Source organism: Neodiprion pinetum, chromosome 5 (assembly GCF_021155775.2).
Source record: "Neodiprion pinetum isolate iyNeoPine1 chromosome 5, iyNeoPine1.2, whole genome shotgun sequence".
Classification (NCBI taxonomy): Eukaryota; Metazoa; Arthropoda; class Insecta; order Hymenoptera; family Diprionidae; genus Neodiprion; species Neodiprion pinetum.
Genome location: NC_060236.1, coordinates 4,658,309 through 4,678,438, shown reverse-complemented (window position 1 = coordinate 4,678,438; position 20,130 = coordinate 4,658,309). Strand labels below are relative to the sequence as shown.

Sequence of the window (20,130 nt, the reverse complement as noted above, 5' to 3'; positions counted from 1 at the left end):
CAGCTGTAATTTCTTATCGTTGTTGATTCGTTGATTTATAATATTTACTAAACGAGGAGCGGAAGATGACGGAGAAACTTTGAAAATTAAAAGACGCGGTGTGACGGTGTATTTTTTAAGTTTCAAATTTTTTTTTCATCTCAAGATTCTTTCTCATTCTTAACTTACAATCGTGGTGATTTAATTCCCTTTTGTCATCTCACAGCCAACTATAATATCTCGCGTTTACACGTTCAACCCGAATCCGAAATGCGTTAGGACTCAGATCTGTACCAATATTATTGACATACCGGGAAGTCCTTGGCAAAATTCTGCAGGAATCGGTGTTGGGTCGATTCGCGCACCGCATTTTGATAGACGATAGAACAAGAGGGCAGAAAATTATCGGGTGAACAGGACTGACTAGGATGTGGAATGACGGAATTTATTTCTCAGATTATGCACCTGCAGCGGTCTGTAATATTTATTTTTAAACGATCAGCAAGCATGAAAGGACGACAAGTGATTAACAGAGTGAAATCACTCTCGCAGAATTTAGTCAGCGACGATGCGAATTGTCGAAAATCGATAATTTTTAATTATTTCTATATACTTGTGTATTGGGTGTTTGTCAAGCTCTTCGAATGTAAAAAAAAAATATATACATATATAAGAAATACTGCAACTGCGAACCAAAACTTACATGAAGTGCTTAAAAATTGTTAAGTATCTCGTAAATTCGTTCGATTTCACTCTACGATGATCTACCGGATATTTTACCCAGAAGACTTTTTTGCATTTACCGCAAATTCAACGAAGCATATTCCGTTCTTTGACCATGTCAGCATCGTTAAACATTTAATCTAAAAAGGCTTCGCCGATTATTGGTTACGATAATTAAATTAAAGGGTTACAATGACTGCTTGAAAAAAAATAAAAATTAATTAGTCGATTATTGGGTTACAGAATCTCCTTAAAACGAGCGAAAACGTATAAAAATTCCACCCACAGATACGAATTATTATAAAAATGGTGTTGAAAAATGTAATTAAAATTGATATACTCGGGTTGAATTTCCCGTGAAGCTTCGTAGATTCGAGTCGAACCGCGTTTGATGCTCGGCACGTGACGCCGCTTAACATTTGACCCCCCCGATATGTTATGACAGTTCGTATTAAAAGGATGATTCCAGTTTAAGCCGAAGGTGGGTGCAGAATGATGCCTGCACGATCCCCCATAAGCGAGAATGATCTCCAGCTCGCATTTAGGGCACCCCTCGGTTATAATCTTAGTCGGGGCAACGCGTTTCATCAGCCGTCACCATAAATTACTCTGGTATTAGTTTATGAAATTGTGCGGCGTGACAAACTATTTGTTAAGCGAGCTTCTCCGCCCCCCCTATTATTTATGGGGTGGATCACGGATATATATCCGTGAATCAGTGGCTGCGATATTAAATGTTAATGTCTCGGTCGCCCCTGCTGCGAAACAAGATCGCCTGAAATTTGGTCAGTGTTAATTTATCCTTCTCGTTTTTCCGTTCTTTGGTAAAAAAAAAAAAAAAAAAAACGTCAGTCTTTGGATAAGGTGCGTGATTCGAAAGCACGCGGTAGGCGAAGAGGGAAAAATCGCGGTGCGCGCGTGTCCGGAAATATATGTGGAAGTTAATAAAACAGTCTCGCATTGTTGGCGGTGACAGGTTTTGAATGAATGATTTGAAGAAGAGAAAGAGGGAAATAAAAAAATTTTAAAAAATAAATAAAAATAATAAATTAAAAAAACGCGCGCGTCTGTGTGATCCCGCATATCGCAACAATAGGGGTGGCTGACATATGGCGGGGACTGTAGGCAGGTGCTGGATTTCGAATTATACTCCTAAGTGGATTAAGGGTTGAAATGTTTTTGTTGGATCACGTGCGAGGCCGCTCTCGCTCCTGCTGCAGTTGTCAAAATAGATTTGTTTTTATAACAGTATTATACCTGCAGCCTGTAAGCACCTATAAACCAGTTTATAAACTACTGCAGTTGAAAGATTAGCAGCTATGGTCGATCAAAATGAAGAATCAAAGACTTGAGCTGGATTCGAAAGTACGGTAAAAAAAAATCAGATCGACATATCTGAGGTTGAAAATTGTTCACCAAAGTATTCGAAGTTCGTGCGTTTACTAAAAACACCAAAAAGGATGTTTGTTCAATAATTTCATTGGTTCAAAAAAATTCTAAAAGCTTTCAAAGGAATAGTAATACCTTTGGAATGGTTGTAATAGCGTTTAAAAATTGCGCAATTCTCTGAAACCCTGTTCATTATCCGCGATTCGATATAAATTTTTTTCTCTCAGAAAGCGGTTATATTATAATACTCGGACAGACGATTAAATTTCATTTTTCCAAGTTCGAAGTACGGCCGAATAGCCCGAAGCCGAAGCGCCGACGGATGGAACTTTATAAAAATGTTATGAGGAGTTTAATTGGCGAACACTTTATTACTTCGCGTTGAAACTGAGCGGGGAGAATAAAGGAGAAAAAGAAAGTGAGGAAGAAGAAGAAAGGAGACGGAGATTTAATTGCAAAATTTCTCCGCCACTTTCTCGGACTTATCGCGCCTCACCTTTATACCTATAATACCGCCGTTACAGGGTGTCGTTTTTGCTCCGGGGAATTCGGATGCTGCGGATTATGGCTGCGGAGAGCCGAATATATAATATTTCCTCCTTGTGCTCCGTCACTTGTTGTTCGAACTAAACGCAAAGTAGTTTGAAAGTTGCAGGGAGAATCCTCGGAGAGAAAATAAATTAAATGAACAATGAATTCTTCGCTAAAAGGTATATAACCAGCTATATATTAACCCTGGACTGCGAAATTTCCCTCCAATTTCACCCTGATAAAATCCCGAAGCCGCGGGGCAAGCGGTTGAAACTTTCCGGTTAATTATCACCCAAGCATATATACATAAATATATATATATACGACGCTGCAATTGATCTACCAATTTTTCTTTATACGTTATCATGTAATAAATGCGCGGTGGGTTTGCGTGCGGTTTAAATGACTGCACCTGAACAATCATTCGCAACCGGAACTAAAAATTTCTCCCAGTGTAATCGTAACCAAAATTGCAAAGGGATGGTAATGAAATAGAGGAAAACCGGTGAAAAGTAGAGGGAAGAAAGGAAAAAAAAAAAAAAAAAAAAAAATGATGAACAAAGTTTGCCTTCTGTGCAGAGTTTAAAAACAATTTGTCCGGCAGCGGTGCGTGATGCTCACTCAGCGCAAAAAGCTCCCTCCCGTTCTAGAATTATTGTCTCCCTAAATACCCACCGATTAAACCTACCCGCTGTGATCGTTCGGTGGAAAATCTACGCGGGTAGATTCTGTGAAATGATCGACCAAGAAAATGGAACGATCGTTTGCAAGATGACAAATAATTCTTGATTTGATTGATCCTTCCAAGTAAGAGTAAGCATTTAAGATTCGATCGATGAGTGAAAAAAATAATCTTCATTCGATTACAGGTAGGAAACGGTGAACTTGCTTGCAGATGTAAAAATTAAATACAAGACTGATAAATTTCAGACTCGAGAATGTTTTTGATTTCTATCAAGATTTTCAACCATTTCGAAGATCTCGAATTTAGCAGCCTCCGATGTATCGATACTTCAACAACACCACGATACAACGAGTATGTATGTAATTCATTAAATATATCGAATGAAAATCGAAACGTTTTTGTTGTTATTTTTTTTTTTGTTTCATGATTAAAATATTTAGTTCCCAATCTCGAAGCCATTGTTTAATCAATTTCATTACGTTTTGCAGCAAAATTAGTCGATCCAAGTGACGCCGAGTCCGCGATCATTGCCACATCGTTAATTATTCGACGTCGACTGTCCGACGATTCGTCGATATTTCCTCGTATCCCGGTTTTACAACGGATCATCGATGATCAGGTGAATATACGCGCGTGCACGAAACGCAGCGTCGACACTCGACCGCCTCGCCCGTAATTGAGGGTGGCGTCCAGTCGAGCGTGTGTCTATGGCACCCCTAATTGTTTCATTCCTACCCTTGGCATCCACTCAATCTATTTCGCTCCCTCAGCTACTATCATTTTATTGTCGCGCCACCCGCTGCGCCCCTCATAGATGGGTGGGTTTATACCGTGCCGCGGCTGCTCCGATTCCCTCCGCGAAACCGGAAGATATATCGATCCACCCTTGCGTTCCTCGATCGATCTGTTCGTTGAAAAATAGCGAACCGGAGAAACAGATTTTTTTTTATTGAAAAATCTCTGACTTATACAATTTGTAACAAAAATTCAGTACTTGCCAATAATTTGAAGATTTCATTACCGATTTCCCTTCGATTCTCAACCCCGAGCCCGTGTTAAGGGGACATTTACAGGAGTTTCGGAAAATTTTTCGATGTTTTGGTTGATTTTTTTTTTTTTTTTTTTCTCGTACAGAAATAGTTTTTAAAAAATTTAGAGATCTTAGGTATGCATTTCTCACATTTTTTAGAGTAAACGTCTCTTGTTATGACTCATTTAAATGTACCAGGGTGAGTTTAATTTTAACAAAGTGTACAAAGGTGAAAATTCATTACGCGCAATGTTTCTTTATAATTGATACTTTCAGCACAGCGTACAGATTTTTATTGAATAATCTACTTGCGAATTCCCACAAATTGTCATAGAATATTTTTGATAGCTTCGTTTTGAAAAATCATGACAAAAAAACGAGACGCTTTTCAACGTAAAATTTAGGACATCTCATTCCCAGGTAAGAATTTTGGGGTAAAATTCTGTGATAACGCGTGAACAATACTTGAGAACAAGGAAAATAAAAAAAAATAAAAAAAAAAATATAATAAAATATTGTGAAAAAATTTCAGTACCTGCACAGATTCGTACAAATCGAAGGTTTTCGACCCCCGTAAATAATTTTTTACGTCTAAAAAATCGACGGGGTTCCATTCGTAGGATTGATAAAAGTGTAAAAAAATGTGATGGCAAAAAAAAAAAAAAAAAAAAGAAAACAAGCAAACAAATAACTAGGAAAATCGATATTTTCGCCGTAAGCTTCCCCCCTTTGACAAATTGTTTTCTGTTTTCCCAAAGCATTAGAAGCAAAAGAGGCCTCGGTTTAACGCGTACGCGCATTCAATCATAGAGAAAACACACAGACGAACATTACGTACAAACATTGCACAGTGGAAATGCAGACCAGGAGTTTGTCAACGCTTGCAGAAGCTTCGGCGATGTACGGATATCGTATAAAGGTTCGAGAGCGAGTCGGAGCCGAAATCCTCGTGGGATCGGAGCACTTGGCTTTGGCGCTTGTACGACACGTATGTATTTATACGGTTTGACGAACCGATGGAGGAGGAACGCGATTCTGTTCTCAACGCACTTCGTTCGCCTTGTTTACTCTTCCTACTAATGGCCGCGCTTAGTGAGATTTAAATTTGACCCCCCGCATCGAGGCCGGGGTTCTTAACTGCGTTTAAACTCATCCAGGACACGGTTCTCTCTCTCTCTCTCTCTCTCTCTCTCTCTGTGAGTGTGCCCGTGTCTCTGTGTGTCCTTAAACAGTCAGCGCAGATGAAATCCGCCCTAAATCTCTGCCTCGAGTCTGACGCTTCAACGCCCTCCGGCATCTTGTAAAATAGACGCCTGTAGACTTCAAAGGCGGCGATTTTTTATCAACGAATGTATATCTTTCCATTCTCACGCTCGCTGCAAGCGGTTGCAGGTTTTAGTTTAAAAAGAAAAAAAAAAAAAAAAAAAGGAAAGAAAATTGAAAATCGAATCGGTTGTGACAAAAGCTTCCGATTTCATTTTCGGCGAGGACTAAATTATACGTATATCTATAGATCGTTCAAAATGGAAATGAGCATTTGCATTCCAATCTCTCGAGTTGAGAATGACGAGAAATAATCGATCATTTTTTCAACGATTAATCAAGTGTAATCGTTGATTTTTCAACCACGGTTAACCGATTGACTCGATTATTTTTCCTCACAATAGGTTTTTGGTTTTTTAATCCTATGAACGACGCAATACAATGTCAACTTATGCGATTAGAGTATCGATTATTATCACTGTCTTACTTACCAAGTACCTACTTGTTATGACAAGTGAAAGATGAATGAATATTTTCACCTGAAATTGAAAAACGTTCTCAGTGAAACTGTAATTCATGAAAAAAAAAACAAAGAAATTTACGAAATTTTGGTTTCATAAACGTCACTTCCTTCCAAATTTCGCAAGCGATAACATCTGACCCTGAAGGTCGTCAATTTTTAGTAATTAATCTATAAAGATCAAATTTAATCTTGATGTAAGTAGTTTTGGCTTAACATATCATGTAATTATTTCCCACCAATATTACGCAAAACAAGAATATTTACATATCACCGTAGTAATAACAAAAATTTCGCTACACAAAACCTCAAATATTTTATAACACCTGTAATCCAATTTAAAATGTCTACCTACTCTAAGTCAAATATCAATTCTCCTATTTTTCTACAATGTCAAGTTAAACATTTTAAATAAAACATAAGAATTATGTAATTATTCTAGCCTGCAGAAACGTCGTTAAATAAAATTATTCAATTTTTATCCATTATCATTATTATTATTATTATTATTATTATAATTCTTGTCGCTGTTATTATTATTAATCTTATTTTTCAAACTAATTGCCTACCTCGACGAAATTGGAAATTGTTACAATAGCATCGTCACAAACTTGCTTTTTCTTTTCTATTTGATGAATTTTGTGATTATTTATTACTTGAATTTATATTTTAGCTGTGCAGTTGTTTAGTTATTTTACGTACCTTGACCTTGACGTCTGTACTTTCACTTTGCTTCTCTGTACTCTTATTTTGTTTTGCTTTACTTCAATTTATTGTTTCCGGTTTCCCCAACCAGTTTACGGTTTTTGATCGTACTTTATCTTCTAGCGTTGTATCGTCACCTTCATTCTTGTGATTGTTGAAGTAATTTTGTTTTTTTTTTTTTTTTTTTTTAATGAAGACTAATAATGATAACAACTTATCGACAACCCTACAACTACGTCAACCTCAACTCCGATCGTGGGAATACCTCATTTTACATAGCAGGGATGTTTTAATTCGGGAGGATTTGGATTTCCTCCGAGGTTGTAACGAAACTTATACAGCCGCGGTGTAAACACACCGTATATAATGTGGTCATCGCAGGTTTTTACAAGAAGAAGAAGCACCGACACAATATGGTACCATTTGGTGCATAGATCGTAAAGATTTTTTTTTTTTTCGACCAAAAAAACTTCTCTCAGTGAAAAACCGCCGTTGGGCTTTACGTCAATGTCCCGGCAGCCAGGGAATTTGGATCAAGCGTCGGATGAGCTGTAAGAAACACTGATGGCGAGTTTCAATATTTACCTTACGGACGGTTGCTTGCGTGACGTATGAATGCAGATTCTCATCTCGATTCGAGCAATAAATATCTTGCGAATAGGTCGGATCTTGGGTGTGGTGAAAGATAAAATTTTACAGCAACACCAGGATCCGCTAAAACTTTTCCCGAATATCGTACACTTGCGTGAAGGGCGTGGAATACACACACGCGCACACTGAAAAAAATTTCATTTTCTATAGTAACTAGAAAATGAAAATAGTTAAGGACTGAGCGGTAACCGTAAAGAAAAATTTCTCTCGGTGTATATTATTACATATATATATTAGGATTGTTATTAAATAGGGTCAAAGGAAAAAAAAAAAAATTCACGATGGAACCTGTCAAATTGTTTCCTGATGATGGAAAAAAAAAAAAAAAAAATCCCCAATTTTTTTCACATTTTTATTTCATTCAGTTTCAAATTGTTCAAAATTATCCTCGTTCGCTGTATATTTTGTACTGAATTTTCATGCATGGTTACGCGTAGGCAAAGAAAAAAAAAATATTTTCAAATATTCAGTGAGGTTCGTCTTCTTTTCAGTGAAAAATGAAAAAACATAAACGGAGTATTCCATGAGAAACATTGATTTATTTATTTATTTATTTTTTTTTTTCAACATGACAAATGGTCAGATTAAGTAAAAAAATAACCTCGATATTTGCGTGTCATTGACTCTGATGTTACGTACAGTGTTTGCATGATAGTTGTTCAAAGTTTTGTTTCAAATTATTTTTACATTTTGCAGATTATATTCAATTAACAAAAAAAAAAAAAGACGAATCTCACTGAATATTAATTTTTTTGCTATACGAATAAATTTGAAATAAAATTCAGTACAAAATATAGCGAGTGAGGATATTTCGGAATAATTTGAAACTTTGAATTTAAAACAGTAAGACTATAGGAATGTAATAAAAGTCTGAAACAATTCAGGAATTACTCATTTCTTTTTTTTCTTTTTTCACCATTTGGAACCGATTTGACGGGTTCCATCACGAATGTTTTTATTTATTTATTTATTTTTTTTTTCATTGACCCCATGTAAGAACCACCCTAACGTATATATATATGTAACTACAACGGAGTGTGCGAACGGCCTGAGAAGAGAAGCGGCGTATTATCCCCTTCGAATTCCCCGGATTGAATCGAAGATGCAACGCTTGTAGACGATTGAAATCAGGATAAGGGATGCCCAATAACGATCCGTGCAGAGACACGCGAACACGTCGTAATATTGATGAGGGTGAGCGCGAGGGGCGGATTCGCGCAGCCCCGCGTATATGTCAGAGGAAATTTCCTCTTATTTTTCTTCCTCGTTCTTCGACGGATGCAGCAACCGTCCTACGACGTTCGGTGAGACGGGCACAAAGTGTACGTACATTTATAATGTATATGTAGAGAGGCGTGCGAAGAAGCTTCTTGGGAAAGATTCGGGCTTGCGTCTGAAAACTTACTTTTTTTTTTTAGTTTTTTTTTATACTTTTTTTCTCCTTTGTTCCCGAACCTGCGACGGCAAAGTGGTTTCAAAAGTAAAGAATACGCGATACGCGAACCGAAAACGTGTTTTGTGGATTTTTGTTATTCGCTTTTTTTTTTTTTTTTATTGTTCGTTTTTTTATTTTATTCTCTTAGTGAAACGGGTATCGTTGTAACAGCGATTTGAATATTGTTTGTAATGAAATGAACGTGAGCTACGGCGTCTGATTATGATTATAATTGCTGTAGCTTTTTGATTTTTGCAATGTCAATTCGGTTTGGTCGTAACATCAATTTATTGTTGCACCAAAATCGGACCATTGTAACAGTTGTAATGATATCCGTGTAGTAGGAGTGACCGAAATATAATGTGAAAGAATAGTAACAAGCACTAGATTTTCTCCTCACAGGTATAATGTAAAACTCATTTTTGTTTTCTCCTCGGAACTATTTTTTACATTTTTTTGGTCGCGGTGAAAAAAAAAAAATTAAGGAAATTGTTGCGAGGTTTTTACAGTATCTACTGGAAATTTTTTTCTCGCTGTACCATTTAATTTTTCTGTTGTCTTTTTTTTTCAAATGAAGAATATATAAGGACGCAAGATTAACGCGTTTTGTATTTACGAGGGTTGAGAGTGTAACGTACACGTGGGAGTGTAAAATAACTCGACTTTTTATATTTCCTACAACCAACGAGACCATTTTACGATTTTACGAACGTTTTTAAATCGTACCCTCAACTTCTGAAAACATCGTTACTTAGTAATAATAGACTACACTGAGAAAAATTTCATTTGTTACAGTAACTAGAAAAATTGAGTAAAACAGGTATCGTTAAAAAAAAAACCTTTGAATATTGTTGGGATTACGAAAAACGAGGTACGCGTAAAAATTTTGCGCTATCGTCGATCCTTTTTTGCTAATCGCGTTTGACTTTTGAACTCCAGGATTATGAGAACCTTATTCTCTATTCTACTACGCATAATATTCGGATCACTGAAATTCGAAATACACCGTAAAAGTGATTGTTACTGTTTTCTCCGAAGCGTGCGTTCCATCAAACGAATAATCTCAAGTCGCATATCGCGCGAAGAATGTTCGACGTTTAATTTCCCACAACATCTCTAATCCGGAGGGATTTGATAATTCTTTTTTCTCAATCACGCGTCAGAGATGTCGCAGACCAACGTACGACGGGAATAAATCTTTAAACGCGTATCCTGCCGAAAGAGAGAAAGAGAAAAGGAGAGCGAGAGAGAGAAAGGAGAGGGAACGGAGCGTAAAGGACGAAGAGAGAAAGGCATCGGCATCGGGATCGGCGGCTGCAGAGGCTGGCCGTGATATCTTAGCCACCACAAAGCAGTGATAACATTTTCCCTCTCGGAGGGCAGCCTAGCAACCCTTGGGTTGGCTCAGGGTCGATATCTGCCGAACGAGGAATGTTGCCAGGACGACGGAGGCCACACCCACGGGAACATGGCCGCCTGAGGGTGAGGGTGAAAAACCCGAGCTGAGTGAACAACGACGAAAAGTACCCGTGCCATGGCGAGTTAGTGAATTATCATAATATTGGTCATTGCTTCGGATCGGGCGAAGTAGCCGTCATCACCGTCTACGTGGTTGGATACCAAGGAAGAGCCAGAGCCGCTCTTTTCACCCGCGCCGTAGGCGCTGCTGGGTAATATTGCATACCCGAATCGCATTTTGCATTCGAAGTTTTAAACGTCCTCGAAGTAGCCGGTTGAACGAGGTTTTTGAATAGAATTTTTCTGTCCAACTTATCGCTGTGGAAGAAAAAGACAAACGAAATAAGATCTTCTCGAACACTGAGTGAAATTTTTAGTTCCGGTTACCGCTCAGTCCTTGACTATTTTCATTTTTTAACACGATCGAAAAATGTAGTTCTAGGTAGAAAATGAAAATTAGTTTTCTAGCCGTTACCGGAAAGTCTGGTATCCGTTATTATTTTTTCTCATCACGATCACTGTTGCTAGATTTTCTTGCAAGAATAAATTGACGTTACAGCCTTGTTTAACTAAAAAAGTAGATCAAACCTCACAAACTGATTTTGCGTTGCAATTAGCAAAAAAGGATCGACGATAGCGCAGACGAATTGGCTGATTGGATGTTTCATTCTCGTCAAATTATTACAATAAAAATTTTTCAAATTAACATGGGTTCGAAATTTGTAAAGAACATTTGATACTTTCAAAAACAGCGAATCCTGTTCTACGAATATTTGAATGCACAGAAAGTCTAATTTCCAAACAAGTAAAAACGTAGAAACGATTATTCATGCTTTGGTTAAATTCTATACTTGATTTTGACGAATTTATTTAAAATTCCAGTGCAAAGACGGACCAAGAGTCGATATGGAAGAGGAATATTTCCACTCGTGTCGATTAAATTTATCCATGCTGCAAAGAGTCAGTGCAATAATGACTCGAAGAGCGAAAAACGGACTAGCGAAGCTCAGCTCGAGCGAGTTGACAATGAGTATCGAAATTCGATAAAAACACAGATTGCTTTTCCCGCGGTTTTCCACATCTGCGAAATTTTCATCCGTCGTATCCTCGAGCTTTCAGGGGTTTTATTTTCTCCCGTCCCTTATCTCGCGCCCCTGACTGAAGAATCGAATCGATTTGTTAACCGATCCCTTCGCCCCGCAACTACACAGGCTACACTGTATACCCTCCCTTTCATTCAAACTAACTTCTTTCATTTGTTTCTCACGGACTTTGTCCCGTCTGAAGCATCCGGGCTTTTCAGAGACCGAGAAAAGACTTAATTAATGGAGGAAATCGCCTTTCTCATTCCTTTCAAGACCGACGATTCTCGCTCAGTCGTCTCCGCGGGACCAGATGTCTTTTCTGGATATTCAATTTATCCAACAGGAGCGAAAAAAGTTGAAAAGAAAAACAATTAAAAAAGAAAACACTCCGTCAAGCCCGTAGAACTTTTGTGCGACATATTTTTGTCACAAAATTACTGTTTCAACGTCTGAAATTGATTCGATTATAGTTTTGATTTTGTTCAAAAAAAATGTCCTCAATTGTCCGAACTTTGAAACGGTACCCTGATTTTTTGAAGATTTTTTATTCAACTGGTTTATGATTTATAAATATTGAGAGTGATTTTGACAAGGAAGTTTTTTAAAATTCTCCAAAAATGGACGTTGGTCGGGTTTGCACGGAATTTTCCGTACGAATAAGAATTACTTGTGGAAGCTTCAGATAAATTCTAGCAATTTTCATTGCCTTTCGTTCTTCGATCAAAGTTCCGACCGTCGTCGCAACGCGACTGTATATTTATTTTTTCCCATTTGGCAAGTTTAGCACATCGCTTTTATTCAATTGACAAAGGTTGAAAGTTTTAAAAATTTCTCGACAATAATCGGATAACCGGACTTGATTACTCCGGGCAAAAAGACGCCAAGAAAAAAATTCCCGGACATTTGCACCCGAGAAAAAAAGCCGTTGGAGAATAATTATTTTCAAAACATGACGGGAGAGGAAATCTTCTCGCTAAATAATTACTTCACAAAGTTTGAATGAAAAAATTTGAACGATTTATTAATTTAATAAATAATTTCTCCAACTGCAGCATATTCCGATGATAAAGTCTCACGTTGTTGAAAAATTAATCTAATTAAATGGAAATCGATGATCGAATTTGCGATTTTCACGATCCAATGAAAATCAGGTTCAAAATACAAAATTCCAAGGTAATAATTTCTCGAGATATTTATTTATCAATCCCGTTTCAAATTTCCGTTTATTTTTTTTTTTTTTTTCAATTCTCCGAGTTCTCGACTCGCCGTCCAAAATCGAATCTCTCCGAGTATCCTCGGCTGGTCTGTCCGATGTCAAGGGATCGCCGTTAATTCCAGCCTCTCGGAGTGTGCGGATGCGGAGTTAAGAGAGGCGTGTTAGCAATTCTGAACGATCCTCCCGACTGTGTGCCCACGGTGTGTATAACGCCGGTTCAAAGCGGTGCTAATATCTAATATTGGAAGCTCGAGCCACCGCCGATCCTCGACGTCGTCCTGTCGCGTGCCCGACACGTGGCCCCAAGTGTTTGTGTCGGTTTGTGCCGACGCCCCTTCTTCGCCCCTGCAGGTATACGTTTATTGTACGGCGTTGTGCTTTCGCCTCTGTAGCTCGTCATCCGATAGGCCTGATTCGGGATTTCGCATGAGAAATGAAGAGAGAAAGGAAAAAAAAAAAGAAACAGAGGAAAAAACCATCGACTCAAATTAAGAAAGACAAAATGAATTTATGAAATAAAATTGCTGGGCTATCGAATCGATGTAACATGTCTACTGTGACGTTTCGACAACGATTGAACGATGCGAAGTAAAGTAGAACGATAATAACGATGGAGAAATTTTTAGATACAGATTATTAGTTCATTTGTGTCGTTATTGACGAGTCGTACGATAAAGTTTATTGTAATACGTGGAAATGAATCCTCCCAACTCGTTGCAAACCAATAAAACTTGGATCGATAGTTTGGAGTTGAACAAGAATAGACGGCGCAAAGTGTATAAGATGAAATTAGGATTCAATTGAAAACAAGGCCTGAAATTGAATAAAGAAAAATTAAAGACTTAATATCGTACTGCGATTGTAAAAATGTAGAACGGATCGAAGAAATTGTACTATTTCATTTAATCACCTGATTTTCAGTTTGGCATTTTAAGTATCGTCGTGAATTTTTTTATCGGTTTGTTTCCTGATCAGGATTCACTTCGTCAAACACGCTTCGTGTAATTTACTTTGGACGAATTTAAAATCGACTTCTCGTCTTCTTCGCGACTGTTCTAGGTCTACACTGAGAGAAATTTTTAGTACCGGTTACCGCTCGGTCCTTGACTATTTTCATCTTTTACCAAAATGGAAAAATATAGTTCCAGGTAGAAAATGAAAATTAGTTATCCAGCTGTTAACAGAAGGTCTAGTATCCGTTACCATTCTTTGTCGTTACGAGATTAGCCGCAAGCTCGAAAAACTCGATGATTCGGTGACGATTTTTTCAAAGATCGTATCGACAAACTTGGCGGCAAATCGAGTCGGTTTTTCACGCGGATCTCATTAGCCTTGCGTTCTTCGAAAACGGTGAGAGAGAAAATTGGTAGGCGGGACAAAAACGAGTGGATTTTCATTGCGCTTTAATCCCCCTCGAGATTCAACCGGCAATACGAAGGAAGGCAACGCTTTGCTCATATCCCTCGGCTTGGGGTGACAATATTGCATTCCTAGATGATACGGCTCGCGATACGCTGCAATTATCGCTTCAAAGCCTCGTTTGAAAAATTGTAATACATTTCGCTTCGGAGTTTTCCTCGCTTCATATTGAAACGTTTCTTTTCCCAAGCTCATCCTCGTCTTCTTATTTGTTTTATTCGTTTTTTCTTGTTTTCTTTATTCGTCAATCCTGGAACTCTTCGTTTGCCGAATGCGCCGATGCCTCGGATTTTTTCGACTCGGTGTGCAGCGATAACGATTAAGTCAGCATTGTATGACTGTATAAACATGCACACGGTTAAGATAAGGTGCAGGGGCAATAAAAGTTGGGCTGGGGATTAAACGCGGGCGCGTAAACGAGATCGTCCGTTGAAATGAAAACATCTCGCTGCAGTTTGTTTCTTTGATTATGATATACTTCCGTCGTTGATGCAACAAACTTATACGACACGGGGTAATTAGGCGGAAATTTTTCTTTCTTTTTTTTTTTCTTCTCTTTTCTCTACGATTTACGTATATAATTAAGAACAAACTTACCGTGAACATTTTTGAACATTATTAAGGATGACCGTAATTTTCTTTTCTTTTTTTTTCCTTCTTCTACTTCTTTCGTTTTTTTTCTTCTTCCACCGCAGTTTCGGTCGACGAAAACAATATTATTAAATAACTTTAAACCGTATGAAAATAAGTTATGCGCAATATCGGAATGAGATTATCGTTCGTTATGTTACTTTATTCACTTGTAATTATTTATACTTATATATGTATGTATCTACCATTTATCATACGAGCTTATACGCCTACGTCTAAAAATCTTATACAGGGAACATATTTGGTAGTTGATGTTTTTTGTTTTCTTTCCTGTTTTTTTTCTTCACATGTTCTCCATGTACACATATTATAAATTCTTATATTATACAATATACGAATTATAACCAACGATTTTCAGTGATAAACGATCAAGGATAACTGTATTCAAACTTGTTCATTATATTATAATCTATTTAAATACTTTTTACAATAATCCCCGCTCAAACTTCTGAAATATATATATATATATTGAATATATATATTCAACTTCTCTTATAGGGAAAAGTGCGACTCGAATGAAAAAAAAGAAATAAATAAATACGATCGCGTGCGTGAAAATTGTCAAGTGATCGGCAAATCTGTTCGAGCTATTCCAGCTGAGAATGGTGGGTTGAACAATAAATCGACAGATGGGATCGGCGCGCAAGACTTCCTGCAGTTTACTCTCGACAATGAAAATTTATACGTACAGGGACAAGGTGTACATGCACGTATATATACGTATACATACACCTATGTATAACAATACTCCCACATTTTCTTTATTTTTCTCAACTAGCCTGTTCGAATATCTGACCCGAAAAATATGACGAATATAAGCGAAAAAGCTCGGACGTATAACCGAAATGACGTTAAGAACGAATAATTATTACTAACAATAATTTGAATTGATATAAATTTTGCGAAACGGCTGATGTTTTTATAATACGTTTGTATAAGCGGATTGATAAAAAAGGATGACAAATTGTTTTCGACGATGGGAATAAATAAGCTTAAATATGAAAATCACAAAATTCATTTTAAATTCTTTCACCTGCTATGTATGTAATATGGTTAATTGTTGTAATATTACGTAGTTACGAGAAGGGATTAGGTTAAAATCTACCGCGTTCTTTATACCCTTTAAATACTAACACTGCTAAAATCTACCTCCTCCTCCTCCTCCTCCTCTCCGTGTTACGCACGCACAATCATACACGCAACACACGTATTTACATCCACTCGACGATTCCACTTTGGTCCGTTATGCCCGATATATCAAACAATAAGAGCAGCTCGCTCACCGCCGAAAGGGAATGAGAAAATTGCAGAAAAATCAAGGGCCAGGCAAATATTGACGGAATAAGGGCGATATTTACAAAGCTGGCTATTTCGCTTTACCTACGTATAAATATATCTATATGTATATGTATATGTATAATACGAACGTATTGTTAATCGTTGGAGAAAAATAAGATAATTTGAAAACTCCAATATATGTATATGTAATATGTAATATGTAATATGTAATATGTAATACGTATATACACACGCATTGTGATATATTTATATATTACACGTAGGATTCGGTATAATGCTGTATATATATATATATATATGTATATAAATACATGTTTATACGTAGGGCTGTGAAACTAACTTAAACCGAGAAATTCCGCGGCCAACCGATGATTTTAATAAAACTTGGAATGATGTTACGTATTATTATAGAATTTATTACGTATTACATATTATCTTATTGTTAATCGTGATTTATGTTGTGCGATTTATATAATGTTATACGCATATGTAATTGTAATATCGTCTATTGCACGGTGACACCATCGGGCTATCCTATATATATATATATATTATATATTATGTATAATAAACTATAACGTTTTTTTTTTGGTTTTAATTTTTGGATTTGTTATTCTTGATTCGTCATCCGCACCTTCTTCGACTTTGTTCGAATTCGTTAAACGCCACGTTATCGCCAAGGATTGCGCAACTGCAGTTTCTTATCTAAAGCTTTCACAGTTTCGTATTCAGTATTACGTACGCCTAAGTATATAACAATTTCTCAATTCTCGCGACGGTCCATCCATTCATCCGTCAACGTATTTTCGACGTTGAAAGATATCATCGAAAAAACTTCCTGGAACGCGGGGTTTTAGATAAACGACAAGACAAAAATACGTACATGTGTATACACTGAGAAAAATTTCATTTCTTACAGTAACTAGAAAAATTCGATAAAACAGGCGTCGTTAAAAAAACTGTTTAAATATTGATGGAATTACGAAAAACGAGGTACGCCTAACCATTTTCGTAATTGTAACGCCAAATCTAATTTTTTAGTTAAACAAGGCTTTAACGTCAATTTATCGTTGCGCGAGCATTAAATTTTCCCAACAGTTGCGAGAAAATCTAGCAACAGTGATCGTAACGAGAAAGAACGGTAACGGATACTACAATTTCCGTTAAGAGCTAGAAAACTAATTTTCTAAATTTAAAAAAGTTAAAAAATGAAAACAGTTAAGAACCGAGCGGTAAACGGAACAAAAAATTTCTCTCGGTGTAATATACGTGTAATTGCCCCCCGCCAACCACCCCCCACCCCCCTTGAAAACCGCGACAAGAATTGTCCCGCGAATTTCGTTACAACGATAAAGTGGAGAGTTGAAAAAAAAAAAAAAAAATTCGAAGAACCCGTCCGCGCGGAATAAAAGAAAAACTCAATCGAAAGACGAGCGGCATTCGACGTTCTAACGAACCCGCGAGAATGCCGAAGCCTGACCTGCCCTGCGTATTTTGCACCCGTCGGCGGGCTGCCTAAGGTCCAAAACCCATCCGTTGGACTGTTCGCTCGTCGGCTGATCGCCGATCAGCGCCTCTATGCTGAAGTTTCCCTTCTTCTCCTGAACGACGGCCGGCACCTGAGACATGACGGTCCTCGGCGGCGGGTTGATCTCTCTGATCGGGGGTGCGGAAATCGGCACGGGTTTATAAAGGGGCGCGGGGGGATCGAGGAACCGAAATTTCAGGGCCTCAAGCGCGCCGGGGGCGAATTCGAGAAGCGAGAGTCCCGGTATCGGGGAAAGGTAAGCTGGATAGGGAAGCGCTCCCGGAATATCGGCCGCGGCACAGGCGGCGCCACGTTCGTTGCAAATGGCGAACGCCATCATTGCGCGGTCACGGATGTAGTGCGGCGGCGGCCGTTTGTAGCGCTTCCGGCGTCTGAGAAAGCTCCCGTTGTCGAACATGTCCTCGGCGTCGGGATCCAGGGTCCAGTAGTTTCCCTTCCCGGGGTTTCCCGGCTCCCTCGGTATCTTCAGGAAGCAATCGTTCAGGGAGAGGTTATGTCTGATGGAATTCTGCCAGGCTGGAAATTTCTCTCGGTAATACGGGAACCGGTTTGAAATGAACTCGCATATCCCGCTAAGCGTCAGCTTCTTCTCCGGCGACTGGAGGATCGCCATTGTTATAAGGGCGATGTAGGAGTAGGCCGGTTTTATCATAGGCGACGAGGGGTAGCCCTCCCCCGCGTACGGGGGTGACCCCTGACCCGGTTTCGTCGTCGCCGTTGGCGCGTAAGGCTTCTTCTGGCGGTTTCGATGCCGCGGCGGCGTTCTCGAGGCCTCGTTCTTTCCCTGCGGACTCTGGAGAACCGGATCAACGACGCCGCTCGTACTGCTCTCGGAGTCCTTGTCGCTTCCCTGATCGAGGCGGAGGTTCCATTCCTGCATTCCCGGTATAATTTGCCCGCTTCCCGACAGCCGGCACCCCGAAACGGCCGCCGTTGCGTTCAGCCTTGGCATTTGCTCGTACGGCTTCTTCTGCGAGTTTCGATTGTACCGTGGCGCCGCCGATCGGGAAACCGGCGAAACGGGCGAAACCGACGGAAATACGGCCCCGATTTCACTCTTGGAAAGGCTCGATCCATCCACGATCGCCTCGTTCAAGGACTTGGGACTCTTGTCGACGTTGCATCCTTTGCACATGATGCTGGACAACAAACCGGACTGACCGATGCCGATGCTTTCCGGATTCTGCATTGTATTTTTTTTTTTTTTTTCTATTCCTTTTTCTTCTTACGTTTTTACCAATCTTTCTTATCGCCAATCCACGGGTTTCATGAGCGCACTTTTTCGGACGTCATTGCATCTTCCTCTGGCTTCTCATTTGGCGAAGAAGCTTTTTTTACAGTGTACCCGAGCGAATGCATTATATCGTGATCCGACTGTTCTTTGCGAAGTCCTCTTTCAACCGTTCATTTTTTATCCAGTTACTCTTTGCCGGTAATCGAAATCAACCTGCCGTAGAAACGTTTTCCCGCATACGGACCAGCGAGCCTTGTTCCGCGCCGTTTGTCCTCGGTGGAACCGTCGTACGAATTTATCTCTGCACCATCGTTGTTGCGTTGATAGTTTGTTTCCACAGCGATAACAATTCTTATGAACTTGTCCTCGGCTTGGCTCACGCACTCTTTGTTCACGTTCTTGAGAGTTCGAGAGTGCCTTGGCGTTATAATTCAGCTCCGCACCACTCCACCGGTTTTACAATATTCTCATAAACAGATTTTTGTCCGATTAGTCCGAAAGCTCGACTTTCACCACCGACTCTCGCGCGCGACTGTAATACCAAACTTTGTTTCTCCGCTACGAAAATCACCGATGTCGAAGGAGATGCGAAACGAAAAAAAAAAAGCTCGACTCGACTCTACGTCACGCTGCGCGACAATGGAAAAATTCTCCTCAACTGCAACGGAGCCGCGCGTCGTCTTTCCTCTTGCTGATGTGACGTGCGACTGGCCTCGGCAAGGCTTTGCTTTTCGGCTGAGCCACCGGTGTTTTTCCTCCGTTGAGAAACTCGCGAAATCGAATCACATCCCTACCACCTGCACATCGGGGGTAACCAGGGTTGGCTCAACGAGCACCGTTTACACACGGATAGACACGCCGCCGTGTATGCAAAGGCTGAAACGTGTCCCAGAACTGAGTCCAGCTTTCCTGACCCGTTCTACTCTCTCTCTCCCTCCCTTTCCCACTCTCCCCCCACCCCCCTCTCTCTCTCTCACTCTCTCTCTCTCTCTCTCTCTCTCTGTGTGTATCTCGCGGATTGATACCAGAGACCGCCTACTTCACGAGGGGCGGATTCGGAGGGCGGGATATCTGTCATCCCCGTTTAACAGACGAAAGGGGAATTTCTAGAGGGGAGATCGGCGATGCTGCGTCGAGGAGGGATGAAAAGCTCGAGAAACGGTAAGCGCAGGGTGGTCGGGGCGGCGAGGAGCGAGGGGGGGGGGGGGGGGGGGCCGAAAGCTCCGCGGGTAAAGGTTGCGGGGGTAAAATTGTCACACTCTGTGGGTTACCTTCTTTTGATCCTGTTAAATAATAAAACAACCCAAT

The 20,130-nt window shown here is 39.5% G+C and overlaps 1 protein-coding gene across 1 annotated transcript; it reads right to left on the bottom strand.

Moving 5' to 3' along the window:
- Nucleotides 1-16,576: 16,576 nt before the first annotated feature.
- LOC124219466 (forkhead box protein D1) lies at nucleotides 16,577-19,715 on the bottom strand. The gene has a single exon (XM_046627054.2). The coding sequence runs from the start codon at nucleotides 18,775-18,777 to the stop codon at nucleotides 17,488-17,490; it is 1,290 nt and encodes a 429-aa protein (XP_046483010.1). The 5' UTR covers nucleotides 18,778-19,715; the 3' UTR covers nucleotides 16,577-17,487.
- Nucleotides 19,716-20,130: the final 415 nt, after the last annotated feature.

Excerpts from the sequence above, each read along its gene's own strand:
- LOC124219466 (XM_046627054.2), bottom strand. The coding sequence starts at position 18,777 with ATGCAGAATCCGGAAAGCATCGGCATCGGTCAGTCCGGTTTGTTGTCC.